General features: G+C 37.0%; 2 protein-coding genes across 10 annotated transcripts in view; one reads left to right on the top strand and one right to left on the bottom strand.

Annotated features, from left to right (window-relative positions):
• Window positions 1–3,174, top strand: part of LOC108694398 (laminin subunit alpha-1) — a 167,786-nt gene extending 164,612 nt beyond the window's left edge. The window contains exons 38-43 of the mRNA XM_018203825.1: window positions 91–267; window positions 559–893; window positions 1,195–1,501; window positions 1,758–2,196; window positions 2,495–2,863; window positions 2,963–3,174. Coding sequence (XP_018059314.1) covers window positions 91–267; window positions 559–893; window positions 1,195–1,501; window positions 1,758–2,196; window positions 2,495–2,863; window positions 2,963–3,105 — 1,770 coding nt within the window. The 3' untranslated portion in view covers window positions 3,106–3,174. The remainder of the gene's footprint in view (window positions 1–90; window positions 268–558; window positions 894–1,194; window positions 1,502–1,757; window positions 2,197–2,494; window positions 2,864–2,962) is intronic.
• A 3,529-nt stretch (window positions 3,175–6,703) lies between these two features.
• LOC108694399 (patronin) overlaps window positions 6,704–14,795 on the bottom strand; it is a 68,749-nt gene continuing 60,657 nt past the window's right edge. Inside the window, exons 15-26 of one of the 9 annotated variants that reach the window (XM_018203832.1) lie at window positions 14,435–14,661; window positions 13,253–13,418; window positions 12,836–13,110; window positions 12,377–12,673; window positions 12,008–12,244; window positions 11,759–11,936; window positions 11,043–11,165; window positions 10,382–10,477; window positions 9,738–9,836; window positions 8,136–8,330; window positions 7,736–8,018; window positions 6,704–7,605 (exon numbers count right to left, since the gene is read on the bottom strand). In XM_018203832.1, the coding sequence (XP_018059321.1) occupies window positions 7,461–7,605; window positions 7,736–8,018; window positions 8,136–8,330; window positions 9,738–9,836; window positions 10,382–10,477; window positions 11,043–11,165; window positions 11,759–11,936; window positions 12,008–12,244; window positions 12,377–12,673; window positions 12,836–13,110; window positions 13,253–13,418; window positions 14,435–14,661 (2,321 nt within the window). In that variant the 3' untranslated portion in view covers window positions 6,704–7,460. The remainder of the gene's footprint in view (window positions 7,606–7,735; window positions 8,019–8,135; window positions 8,331–9,737; window positions 9,837–10,381; window positions 10,478–11,042; window positions 11,166–11,758; window positions 11,937–12,007; window positions 12,245–12,376; window positions 12,674–12,835; window positions 13,111–13,252; window positions 13,419–14,434; window positions 14,662–14,795) is intronic. The other 8 variants (XM_018203826.1, XM_018203827.1, XM_018203834.1 and 5 more) reach the window with 8 other exon arrangements.

Below are 14,795 nucleotides of genomic sequence, written 5' to 3'. Positions count from 1 at the left end.
ATACAAATCAAACATTCTATTGAAATTTGTTGTACAGATGTAGCTACAATATTTTCCGTATCAAAATTAAACAAATCTCTTTTGTTGTAGCCATTGAAAATAGTCGGATTTTATGGAGATGGATATCTCGAGCACTCAGCGTTTACTCTGCGCAAGATTCAATCTGTCCTAAGCTTCTCCTTCAGAACCATGCAGGATGCAGCTATGCTTCTTCTCTCCACGTTTGAGGGCCACGAAGATAGATTGGGTGGTACTCTCAAAGAAGCTGTAAGACTTTATTACACTTTATCATTTAATTTTTTTTTCTTATTATAAAAAGAATCACTATATAATAAAACACAAAATATAATGATGCACAAAATAATTTATCGTAAATGCTACAAAATAATTTTGAATACCTCTAAATAAATTTATAATAAAAGAACATACTAATATTCATAAACGTATAAATAAGATATGCAACAAAACATTATTTGTACATACATTGGAAATAAATTTTATTTACGTATTATAATTATCAAAAAATTTGAAATTAATTTATTCAATTAATTTTTTCAGAAGGACAGCTATTACTCCGTATGTATTTTCAATGGACAAGTGCAAGTTCGTTTAAATGCTGGCCATGGCGAGCTGGTTCTCCAATCGAATAATACTTTTAATGACGGAAAATATCACTCGGTCACTGTCATTAAGAAAAGAAAGGAAGTGGAGCTGAGAATCGATGACGCATATCAAACATCAGGAAGATTGCGCAATAGTATTGCGATCAAGGCTCCCAGTTCGAATGGCGGACTTTTCTTTGGCGGGCTACCGGCTCTCATCAATAATACTAAAATGATAGCAACTAACACGCCACTGTATGGCGCTATCAAGGATGTGATTTTCAATGATATGTAAGTCATTAAACCAAGTCCAAACAAATTAAATATTGCTCATAATTTCTTGGAAGATGATAAGTGATAAATGATTAAAATTCGATGTATTAAAATTATATTATATGTATATGTATATCATATATATTTTATGTATATCATACATGTATATCATATATATTTTTTTTTATTTCAAATTGTGCTGTATAAAATAATTGTATTTATGGACTTTTTCGATTTAATTTTTTAATTAAAAAGATTATTTCTTTATATCAGTTTGAAGAGATTTTGACGATTAATTTATAATCTTTTTTTTTTCCAGAAATCTTCGATTCGACGATGCAGTTAATTTTGATCACGCTCTAATCGGTCGTTCCGGACCGAGTATGGGAAAAGAAACACCAAATTATGTACCGTCAGCGTCATTGTCTCGAGGAATGTCCACACAACCCGAAGGATGTCAAAAGGTGCCTTATTATTCGCTAGAACCGGGTGCTTTGAAATTTGGCGATAAACCACATAGTCATACGCAACTCTATCTCAACTTCAAGAAATTCTGGGAGAAGAAATATGCGATAGAATTCGATTTTAGGACGTATTATCCCAATGGATTGCTGTTTATCACTCCGGTAAAAAAAACTCATATAATGTAATCATGATTTTGCTAGTTGACAATTTTTTAGTTACAATTAATTTAAACTTATTTTATTAAATTTAAGTTGGACAAAATGTATATATTTTATACGAACTTTCCAACTTTTATAACTAATCTTTCATATAAATATAATTCTAATCATTTAACTTGTTGTTAGTTATATTGTTTTTAGTTGTAACTTTTTTTAGTTATAACTTTATAATATTACCACTTTTATTACAAATGCATAGGGCCTTCGATTGAAACACTATTTAATGGTACTCATCCGAGATGGACAGCTTCTTTTGGTAGTGAGAAGCAAACAAAGGAAAGAAATACTATTTAAGACACCATTTAATGATGGTAATTGGCATCACGTCGTTATCAGTCATGAAGAAAGGAAACTCACCCTGTTAGTAGACACTCAGACACCGCGCATCATCAAAGTACCGAGAAGAATTGGTCTCGCATCCATGATGTATATCGGTGGTCTTCCGGAAAGCGGAACGCCTATCCCGGAACAAGTGGTCGTCAGACTGGAGACATTGAAGGGATGTATCAGAGGCCTGAAGATCAATGGAAATGTTTACGACATGGTGGGTTCCACCAGTAGAGCCTTCAATGTCGGTCAGTGCTTCCCAAGTGTCGAGAGCGGAGCGTATTTTCAGGGCGAGGCTTATGCTATTTATCGTGAGTCACTATTAGTAAAATTAAGAGAAACTTAAGGAGAAATGCCTAAATCTTGAACGTAAAATAAACGATTCAAAAATTCAAATCATATCAAATTTTAATTTCTTAAATTAAAATTTTTTAATAATAATATAACTTCTTCACTATAAAATATAATGGCATCTTAAAAAAAAATTAACTATGCAAAAGATACAAACTAAAATTATAAAATAAGATTCATTTCAATACTAAGAAATATACTTGAATTTTTTCTTACTTCGTTTTAAATCTTCGGAGTAACAATTTTATATTCTTTTAGGAAACAACTTCGAGGTTGATGGCGTGCTCGAACTTCAATTGGAATTCAGAACATCGGAAGTGTCTGGTGTGTTGCTGTCGATTACCGCACCTAATGGTTCACCTTCTCTGTCATTAGAACTTAATAGTGGGAAGGTGATTATGTCGGGCGATCTGGGCGACAACAATCCGTTATATGTAGAGCAGGGCTTTTCTAATCATTATGCGATCTGTGACAATCGATGGCATAGGATCCAGGCTGTATATAACGACGAAGAACTCGCGCTCAAGGTGGACGAGCTGGACCAAAAATACGGCTTGCCCACGAACATTAATTATCATTTAAATACCTCTGTCTTCTCTGGCCCGTTGTACATAGGTGGTATACCAGGTAAATGAATGTTGCGTTAAATTACACATTGGTATGTAAATAAGCCTGCATGATAAATGGAACATAAAAGAAGCTTAATTCTGTTCTCATCATTTCCAGCGACTGCTCAGAAAGGCTCGCTGTTAACGCGAGATCACTTCAATGGATGCATCAGGAATGTGATGATAAGAGGGGAAAGGCGAGACTGGACGGATATGGCCGAGTTGCACAACATCCACCTGAGCTCCTGCCCGGTTCAATGATAGCGGGGCGTGAAGAGGAAAGACAATTACCTCGGCGTTCAGCGCTTTTAGTTCCAAAGACTGTTCGAAGAGTCGCGTTGAGTTCAACAATCGCATCGAGATTAACGTGCCATATATTCGCAAGCGACGAGTTCTTTAAGACTTAACAAAGCCAAAAGATGCTAAACCGTAGACCGTTAAGCTAATCGTCGTAGCATGAAAATAGAAAAAGGAAAAGAGAAATAGAGACCGTACGCTTCAGTCTCGCCGTGACAAACAAACGATGGCACGAATAATTTCGTCGTACGCAGGTACGCGTGCAGACGGTGACATTTTACGCGTAAATAGCGAGACCACTGCCATATAGTTTAATTATTCATCGTAAGCCGCAAACAATTTGTACATCAGTATTTAAAAGCCATTATTTATTATCGTTAACGTAAATCCGATTACGAGAATTTGTGATCGCTGCGTCGACGAGTTAGGGAATAGAAAATAACGCGATTACGTTTTGTACTTTTATAGTTAGACATCTACTAGAGCCCGATATATTATGTACATTGTAGATTTTTTTATTCGAAAGATTTATCGAGAAACATGCAAGTGCCCTGTAAAAAAGAAGTGTCCTTTAATCACGCACACAGAGAGATGATGTTCGAAGAATATTTATGTCTAATTTTCTCTCTCATACATAACACACGCACACGACTTTTGTTAAACTGTAATATATTACATATACACAAGGAAAATTAACAAATTACGAAAATCCGCTGTTATGTATAAAATATATAACAAGAAAAAAAAGCGCATAGGGTTGTGCCGCTTTGATTTATCCTTTTTAACACTCTTAAGATCCCTATAAAATACCTCAGAAACGCAGCTTTATGAAATTTCACAATGCAATTTTCCTCCAAAACAGAGGACAAATATTGAACACAAAAAATTGAAGAGTTCTAGAGAATTAAGAAAATCTTATTTTTATTTATCGAGTAAAATCTTCATTTCGAGATGTTTTATATTAAAAATTGAAGTCAAGAAAATTCTCGTCAAGAAAAAAAGCCAGATCTTTTAAAGAATGTGCCATTAAGGTACGATCAATGATGGATTATTTTTGATATCCATCCGCGGAAGAATAAAAGTCTATTACAAATGGGTTATTAAATTTTATTAATGACATTCGCTGCGAAGATGCTAACAGTAAATTATGACCCAAATCTTACATGACGTACTGAATAAATATACATATCGTCGAGTAGGTAGGTATACGTTTTTTTCGTTTTATGTGTATATAAAAACATAATATTTACAGAGACACGGATAGAAGTTCGAGAACTGATATTCGCCTTGACGTCGAAATTTCAGCGACAATAAAAATCGATAATTATTACGTAACAATAATCGTTTATTATTATTAGTAAGCGCGATTTAACTGCGGCGTACAAATTTACGTCGTGCCGCAGTATTTAATTGGGTATGTGTGTGTATGTGTGTATACCTCGATTTCCCGTCTCTCTTTCTTCCCGTCTCGATCCATTCCGTTTTGTCCACATTTAATTGTCGCATCCAAATCTTTTTTTTTCACCAGTTCACTAATAATATCTATTCTTCAAAAAATATAAATATCAAGCATAAGCGACCAATATCGAGAGATCTCTCATAACTTTGTAATCAATCCCATTTCCACAAGCCATTATTCTCGCTGGCTCTTAAGATTAATGACTATGTATATATTTATATATATTAATTGCAATCAATTCATATATATTTCTTTCTCTCTTTCTTCACTCTCTTCTCAAACATTGTCATCATGAACTTACTGCAACTTGCACCTTATTTCAAAGGTTTCATAATTTCTTTCTTCTATGGCGCGTACCTCACGTTCGATATTGTCAGGTCGGACTGTTTCTGAATCTAAGATTCTCTATCTTATCGCTCTTTTTCTCTCATCGTACTCGGATAAATTTACAACAGACGGGGATATAGAATAGTAAATTTCTTTCTCTCTCTCGATTACTATAATCTCGACGGAGTTTATCTCACGAGTCCCTTTCATTATACATGGTCGAACGGCGAAACGCGGGACGGCGAGGTCAAGCTGACGTCCCACGCAAATTGAAGATACATAGATTATTCCTCCACAGTTTCAGCAGAGAACTCGATTTCGATATGTCGCATTATATTTGTAATTGTATCGTTAATAATCTTGTGTTTGCGGAATAATCTTGTGTTTCCGTGTCGCGAAATACGGAGGGTCTACCTATATCTCGACACGACTGTCCGCACCGAATCGAAGACTTATATAAAATAATTGAAGAACGATCCTGGAGACGCGTCGTCATCGTGAACGGAATCCGAGAGAAAATAATCATACAAATGATAGACCCCCAATATTGTCGTATAAAATAGCTACATAAAGTTTACCTATCTCTAACTTCTTCTCCCCTCTTATAATATTATAATGAAAGAAACGTATCCGACCGAAAAGGCCCATTCAGCGAGATAGGAAGCCAATGCCAGTCCCACGCGAAAAGCGAACATCGAATTTATGGCACAATAAATTATAACAGTTTCTCCGATTAATTACGGACCGCCGCGTTCTCTGTTCGCCCGGACTGACTAAAGTTTCGCTGAGAAACGGCGGGATGTGTCGCGATTGCCGATAAATTCCTAGGGGGAACGTAATGTACGAGACACGGTTGAAAAAAAGTCATGCTGTCAATTCATTAAATATTTTTACGCACTTAGTCCAATTACATCGTTCATAACATAAAGCTTCATACTATTTTTCTTTGCTTCCGAGGAAGGTAGAATATAATTGGAGAACTTTGAATAACGAAGTTTCGTTCGGAAAAAAGCGCGGTTCCATTGATAAAATTGTTTAGACTATTCCCATCTTCCACCTTCCTCTTACATAATAAAGATTGATGCGCATGGGAGGAAAAAAAAGAAGTACCGCGAGGATCTCCCTTTCTCGTCAGCCCTTCGACGAAATTTGTCCAACGATACTTATGCAATATCCACTTTTTGTACACAATGATAACTACCTAATCTGACGAAACACATCGCTCGCTTTAAAACAGCTGCTTCGGCGTAAACTAATGCACGCGCATATCTCGCACTTTTTTTTTTACAGTATAAACTTGAAACGCATAATGTAGCTCGAACGATTGACTTTCGTCGCAAAGAAACGAATGCATCATATGCCTGGATTTATTGTAAGGCTGGTCTTATACTTGATTCTGCTAATTTCGCAACGAACTGATTTATTTACACGAGCTGTCGTTGTTCATATCCGTTGTCACCCCGATGGCAAAAGTTTCATCCCCCGCGGAGAAAAGGGGAATGAGGATGACACTGCAAGAATTGCTACGCATTACAATCGTTAACAGTCGCGAGAAACGTACGCAGAATGAGAAATCATTAATTCAACTCCGTTTGAGCCGCATCGAATATTCTGCCGACACGTATCCCAATCGGTAAAATATAAAGAGCATACATATAAAAAAAGAACAACATTCTTCCCGATTAAAAAAGGAAATTGATATAAAAAAAGAGAATCTTTTTTACAAGGTTACATAGTATACTATTATACAGAAAATAAAAATAAATTCAAAGTCAGCGATTTGCGCATGAGACACATCTAAAAATTAATGATCCCTCACATGTTCGCGCGTTTTATCATACTTTAATATATTCTTTAAAAAGTTTCAAATGCACTAGATAATAATCATTGAATTTAGAATCTTTAGCCTAGCGAAGGATGCAGAAAGACTTGTGTCAATCGTAAATTACGCATGTACGCACACATAAGAACACAAGCTGCACCGTTGCCATCCTCTCTAACTCTCGCTTCGTTTGGCAAAATAAATTTAGAAAAATTTTCACATTATATGTATCCATGAGAATCTCGTACGTCCATGCAGTTGCAACACACCGATTTACACAATTACAAAAGGCGGTTACATGACGAGAGTTAATCCACAAAATTAAGGGATCTTAGGGATGTATTGACAACAAACCATCTTATAAGTAGATATTGGTAATCTTATGACACAGTGATTGATGCTGACGATCAACAAAAAAAAAACGGATAATGCAAGAAAAAGTAAAACAAAACTCATTCTTTATGGTATATGACTACGTTCCCCTGGTTTTTCCACCCCTTCGGAAGCGGCGTGCGATTCGAGAAACGCGGGGCTCGCGCGCCAACTGTAATTATTTCTTTATGGGGTCAGCATCGATCAATTGTCCTTATAAAATTGACTAAAAACGCAACGTATTCGCATTAATTTAATATGGGCCTGTATTAAAATAGTAACTATGAACAACAGAGGGCACAGTAGCGTAATGTTAAGTGTGTGATCACTTATGTAAAACTATATGACGAGTGGTATGTCCTTCTTGTTCGGTAAGTTCACCTTTTTACCTTGCCAGAGGCTGTTGTGTATCGTAAAGGCATCTATGGTCACCGTCAGATGCTTCGTGTGAACTTGAGAAAAGCATTTTCCGCTGGAATTATATCTGAAATGAAAAAACAAAAGTAATTAACAACATGTAACATCAAGAAATTTAAAATAGAAACACATAATTGATTGAAGTCTTTGAGACAGAAAAGAACGAACTTAAGGAATCGACTCTTGATTTCACTTACTTAAAAAACTTGTCGAACATATTATCGATGACTTGTTTGGGCCCAGTACCGTATAGCTTGGCTACTTCCTCCCTCTCGGGACAGTACGAATAGAGAGCGCGAAATTGGCAGCCAGCGTCTCGAAACAGAATGAGAAAGTGTTTGCTCTCAGACCGGCTTATCTCCTCCAGAACTCTCGATTTGGCTTCCCTGTTCACCGTACCGGGGAAGACACAGTACTCCACAGCGTTCAACATTATGTTGCGATTTGACTTGGCTATCGGCAGTTTATACAGTCTCGGGCCTGTTTTAGTGGAGGCATAAAGTTCCTTAACTTTTTCTTTTGTGTTAAAAAAATGTAGCGATTATCGAGTACATTTTTTCTCTTCAGAATCGATATATATTTATTGATGCTTCTTACCATTATAGTCCATCATAGAACTGGGCGTGCTACTGATGTCGCTGCTGCCATCGTCATAGATCCTCTTCTTCGACGTCATCAAGGCGGGTGGCAGCGAACCGGGTCCCGAAGGTGACGTTAGGTGCCTCATACTGCCTATGCCCGGACTGGCGGCGCGTCTCGGAGGCGTCGACCTGCCCAGGCCGCTATCTGAATCTATTTGTCGACACATCATACAATCTTGATCACTACTTGCACGCTCCGCATATAAAAATGAAAATCTCAATGGAGAGGCAAACGTCTATGCGTTACATTCTTATTAAAGAATGAAGACAAATGTATATTTTTTTCCTTTTATTACCCAAGCGAATCAGAATACACAGAAATCTTTTTTTGGTTTTATTATTAATGATGGTTAGCCACCCCGCCAAGAATGTATTAGTCACTTGTTATAATGATCCCTCACATGTTCGCGATGTTGTTATAGACATGTGCGAGATACCGCCCTTGCTTTAAGTTTAGCTTCGTAATTTGTGTTTTATTATGAAAAGTTTATTATGAAAAATATTTCAAAATATTTGTAATGTACTTTATAGTTTGATAAAATAATTATAAATGCTTGTGTCTATCAGCTTGTTAAATCGTTGACTGCACTAGAATGATTCTAATGTCATGATTTTCTAGCGTACTAATTGTTATCAAAACTATGAATCTCTTGATCAATGCTAATGCGATGATTTATGCTTAGCTTAATACCAACGATTTAATCCACGAATATCACAATTTAATCCAGCTCTGCAGTTTGCGACGAAACACGCTCGATCGATTATTGACATTAAATAATAGGACATAGCAAATTCATCCACATCGAATGCATGAATCTCGATTATACATCACAATGAATTTGCTATACCTTGTCACCACAATACCTGAAAATAAAAACAATAAGAGGACACTGTGATACGCAGAGTGAGATATTCGAGGCGAGATAGGATAAATCAGGATACTTAAGTACACAGGGTGAACAGAGTTAAACGGATACCATAGCCACCGACAGAATAAATCTGGAAAAAGACATCGATCGACAAAATATACTTTGTACCCACACCCAGTGCCGTACAACAACAAGCCTAAATAAGCTTCAATCGAGCCTTCTCTACGCAACAGCAACAACAGCGAAAATGAGTTGTCCTAAGAAAATGAGAGGACAAAGTTCCACCTCAACGGAGGCATTCGATGAAACGAAGAAATCATAAATCGTGCATCGCTTAAAAAGCACGAAAGAATTAAGACTCCATCACTTCATCGTCAAGCCGTGGTGGAGGAACTTTGCTCAAACGTATAACAAAAAAGGAAAAATGCATATGATTGTTGTGCGAATGTATGAGTCGTTAAGTACCTGTACTGCCACTTGTGTGCTCTCCAGCCTGCCACCATGCTACTACGTAAATGTGAGTGTAAGTGCGCGTGTATGTGTGCTACTCGGTCTACAAAAATCTCAGGACGTTGTGATATACACATTGTAATATATATATATATATATATACACGGGATACATTGAGACTGTTGCACGATATAGAAGGGAGATCGAACGTATTTCCAAGTCACTGTGGTGCTTCTTACCGCACAAATTCATCAGGGAATTAGACTTTCTCCCCTTAAAGTTTTGGTAAGTCTGGTATTTAGGCCTGCCTCTAACTTGTTGCTGAGACTCCTGCACATCTGCAATAACGCAACGTTTGCCTTGTTACACTCAAAACGCCATGTACGATCAAAGAGATTAAATAAGTTGCGGGAGAGATGCCTCAATCGTGCACATCTCATTGAGGGAGCGAGCGGGCGCGGGTAAGGTTTGTAGGAACTTAAAAAAGGAGGACTGAATCTAACTATTAGCCATATCCGGGGGTACATCGAGAACTGAAGTGGCCAGTGCAGTTTTTGTGCAGAACAACGTTGCGTTCCAACTGAAAGATGTCCACTACAAGGCGCTACTTAAAGACAAAAATTGAAAAAAATTTAAAAAAAACAACGGGGAAACAATCATACCCGCAAAGTGACCTTGCTCAGTCGCTCGTAGGGGATAATCAAAGGCTAATGAATTATTCAAACATTCATCGCGCAAATTTCTGATAGATTATAGCTGCCCATACCAGTGTGTGATAACATCCTGCAATGAATCTACTTTCGTCAAGCCAAACGTTTAAGAAACAAACAATCACAGAGTCTGCGGCATTCCCGCGCTAAACTGTAAGTAACATCGAACCCACCTCTGGAGGTCTTGTAGGAGCCGCGTCGACCGAGCTGATTCACACTGCGACAAGGCGAAGAACCCCTACCGTCGTCGGGCGAATCTACGGAAGATACTAAAAAAACGGGGTATCTCTATTACAATCAGTTTAAATTCTCACTGCAGGTTTTACACTACTTATAAATATATAGATATATCAAATAATTCTCAGTTTGCTACGAATTATACATCGAGTTACAGATATTGATAAATAAAGTACAAAGCATGCCAAATTGAAAAACGGAAAGAAGTGCAGTGAAATAAATTTTGTTTGAAAAAACATATTGTGAATTACACAGATATCTTATTTTATCAATTATACACATTTATTCCTTAAAATTAATTTCTCTCCTCATATAAAAGATTCATATCTTTAGAGAATTAATTGCCATTATTATTGTTAAATTTGAATTAGCATGTTTCAATTTTCTTGATCTGTATAATCTTACTGCACAATATTTTATTTCAAGTTTAAATCAATTGACAAAGTATTAATGTATCGTTACTCTTTCTTTTGTCGTGTACAAAAAATTAATTAGATAATTTATCGCGTAGATATTTTTACGTATCCAGACTTTTTAAGAAAATATTTGTAGATGTGTACTGTAAAAGCGCGGTGAGAGAGTGTGTGTGGTGCATACCCCTGAGACTGCCGCCCCGATAAAGAGGGCCGGAACAACGTCGGTCATCAAGGTGAGCAGCCGTGAGACTATCCTGCGAACCTCGGTAGTAGTCTCGCCTCATCGTCGGAGAGGTCAGCGACGCTACAGTAAGTGTGTTAGTGCAAAACAATCGGCTCGGTATTTTCTGTACTATTCTAGTTTGATGTCGATATCGCGCGATTGCGGGCTCATCGAGCAATTTACAGTAGCCACTGACGCGGCGATAAACTAGCATAGACGAGAAAATCTGGAGCTCGTGAGCATGTGGTCGGGGTGAAAATTCATAAAAGAAGAAATCAATTGTAATGGAAAAAAAAAATACAGCAAGAATAATATCGCTACGACGAAAGAGAAAACGGCTTTGATCGTAAAAATCTTCACCATGCAATGAATAAATGCAAATTACAACATCAAGGAAACTATTGCTATTATAGGGTATTATAACGGGAAAATGCACTTGCGACACAACAAGTAGTAAAAAGATCCATCTTCTTGGCGATTAATTGGCGAAAATAGAAATTTAATTTTTCTTCCTCGGAGAATATGTTTATATTATTTTTTCTTTTTCTCAAATCTATATATTAAATCAATATATTAATCTTATTTTACAAGCTGCCAACATACTTAATCTCCAAGAATTGATCGTTACAATAGATAATTCGTTTTCTGCAAGTGCAATTTAATGGCAATCTCACCTGTACTTAAATTGGAAGAAGAACCTTTCTTCCCGCGACTAGGTGTAAGAGCCCCGGAATCCAACACTGCGCCAGCGTCTCCGTGAATTGTTTTGGGCCGCGGTCGTGCGGTTGCAGTCTTGTTACGTAATTTTGCTGGATTTATTGCATTCAGAAGCTCCTTATCAATTACCTTACCCTAAAAACAGCGATAAAAATTACATTATAAATTTATTCCTGTTAATTTAATATCATTAAAAATATACTTACTTCTCTTTCTGCCTCCTCTATCGCTTTCTTCACCTTATGGTGTTCCAAAATAGCGGCTCGCCGTTGACGTTCCTCCTCTTTCTTGCGAGCTCTCTCCTCCACCTTCAGTTTCTCTTGTTCCCTACGTGCTTGGGCCTCAATTTCCTTTCTTTCCTTCATTTCTTCCTGCCTTTGTCTTCTCTGAAGCGACATCAGCATTATCCTCTCCTTCTTCTTCTCCATTTCGTCCATACAATTCTATAAAGAATTTTAATTAAAACATGTATATATTAAAATTTAGTAAACAAAACTAAAATCAAAAGAAACAAATGTGTAACTATATATAGAATTTATTGTTATTTGATTAGTAAATATTATTATAATATATACCGGATCGGGATTTGTAAGTTGATTCCCAATTACCAGACCAACGCCAGAAGCGTGTCGGCTGTCTGTGCTACTGTCTCGCTGTTTCTCCCTCTGTCGTTCCCTCTCCATTTCCCGTTTAAGATCTCTGTCCCTCATTTCTTGTCTTTGCTGTTCCCTTTCGTCGGCTTGCCGAAATCTTTCCCGCTCCAACTCTCGCTGAGTTTCTACTTGTTTCTGCTTTTCTATCGCGATAGCAGGAGATGATTCTGAGTGCATTGTAAAGTCTTCGTGTTCAATATAGGATGACACACTTCGTTCCTTAAGAAAAAAATGTTGTTTATTTAATAATTGCTTCCTTTTTAAGAATGTACACATAGTAAAATTCTATTAGAATAAATGAATATAAAACAAAGAGAGAAATATAATAAAATAATTAGAGTAAAATTAAGAAAATTCATTTATAACTAAAAATCTACTCACCTTTTTAGGAGACGTTCTTTTCACTCTGAGTGTCGGTTTTGGTTTCTTAGGAGCGTCATTGTCGAAGGAAATATAGAATCCTTTCTCGTTCGGATCCGTGGAATCGAGAGGCGTAATATCCGGAGTGACTGAACGCGATGTCTCCCTCAATGACGGATGAGGTTGGAAAGAATTCTGCGATATCGTGGGTCTAGTTGGCGATGGTATTCTGTACGTACGACTACCCGACGTGATGTTCAAGCCGCGAATACCCTGTGCGATATCATCGTCGTTGCCTTCGAAATAAAAAGAAGAGATTAAGAAAAGATGCTAATGATTTTTTACAACTTCTTTTACATTAATATAATTTAAAAAACATGTATCAAAAGTGATATTTTTATATACTCGCAAAAGAATTATAAAACAAAGTTTCATTACCAATAAAAGATATATTTTGGGGCTTCATGTCATCGACAGGTGGAGCTGGTACGGGAGTATGTAAAGCTTGCCTCTTCTCCGTCGGACTTTCACATGAGATCGGGATGTGATGTACAGATCTCTTAGGTTCAGGACTTTCACTAATTAACTGACTTATTCGATGAACCTAAGATAGCAAAATATGATCGTATAAGAGAACAAGATAAATACATATTTTATTGTTTTAATAAAATATAATCTTTCGTACAAATTGCAGAATCTTAAAAAAAGAGATGATAAAAGACCCAGTCAGTTATGTCTAACAACAGAGAGTGTATATAATATAAAATACACAAGACTCAGACTCAGAATGAATAAATTCGTATTTGACGTACAGATTTAAAATATCTACAAAACACTATCACGACACCATTGTCGCAACATTATTTTCTCACATAATTCAATGATCATTTTCTTTCCCAATTTATTAAAAGCGAGACGCAAATGCATAAAAATGAAGAGCCAGCCAAGGCAAACCTTAGGAAAGTAATCGCGCGATGTTGCGACGGCCGAGTTGAGGAAATACATGTTATTTAAATTTACAAAACACTTGAGAAAAGATTAGAGGTGTAAATTTCCGAGCCGAACGCGATCGTCTAGACGCTAAGACTGGCCAGTGTGGGTAGTGTCTGCCATGTTGGGTATCAAGAACAAGCATCTATAAGCGTGCATTACATCATCAACTGGTTCCCATGCATATACGTACTCGCTCGGGGCCAATCCTTTGTATTGAAGTGACCAAATCGAGCTGATGATCGGCGCAAGCATCGCGAACGTTTAGCTATAACTTTTCACTCACACAATAATCGCTGCTGTGGGTGCAGCATTCAATCTCGCCCGTCTTTCTGTCTTTCGTAATAAATTGATACAATCACGTGCGTGTGTGCATTGTATATAGAAAAGCTATTTAGTATAAATAAATATAAATAAATTTGTGACGAGCGAGTGAACGTGATAAAACGGTACAGTAATAGAAATATTAGGTGTGGGAAAAAGTTCGTGCCGTTTTTCCCGTTAGATGTAACGAACTTTTTCCCACACCTAATAATAATATAATTTTCGCTGTGTACACGATCATTAATAAGTGTGTAAAAAAACGCAAGAGAGATTTAAAAGAAAAATAAAGTCACGAAGAACACTTACAGTGTTACGATGTTGTGGACTAGCAGATGTGGCTTGTGTTTGGTTGAAAAGCGCCGAAGACGCTGGAAAGACGCTGGCCGGACCGGGGTGGCTCATTTGATTATTACACAGACTATGATCCCCATTGAGGTACCTTGGTTCCTGAGTGTCGTGCAAAACGAATCCCTTTTGCGGCGTGACCCAAGTCCTCGTTGGATCCGCATACATGCGCATGTCCGGCTGATAAGCTACAAAAAAACACTCGGAAATAATCCACTGAAGCGTATTAAAATTAAAAAAGAGAAATATGACAGCTGTTAATTTTCATTCTCTAAAAGCAAATTCTACAGGCAAGCTTTTTGATTAAAGAAAATTGTTTTAA

This window comes from Atta colombica, unplaced genomic scaffold (assembly GCF_001594045.1).
Source record: "Atta colombica isolate Treedump-2 unplaced genomic scaffold, Acol1.0 scaffold12, whole genome shotgun sequence".
Taxonomy (NCBI): Eukaryota; Metazoa; Arthropoda; class Insecta; order Hymenoptera; family Formicidae; genus Atta; species Atta colombica.
Note: the sequence above shows the minus strand (reverse complement) of the source record. Positions and strands in the feature narration are given on the sequence as shown.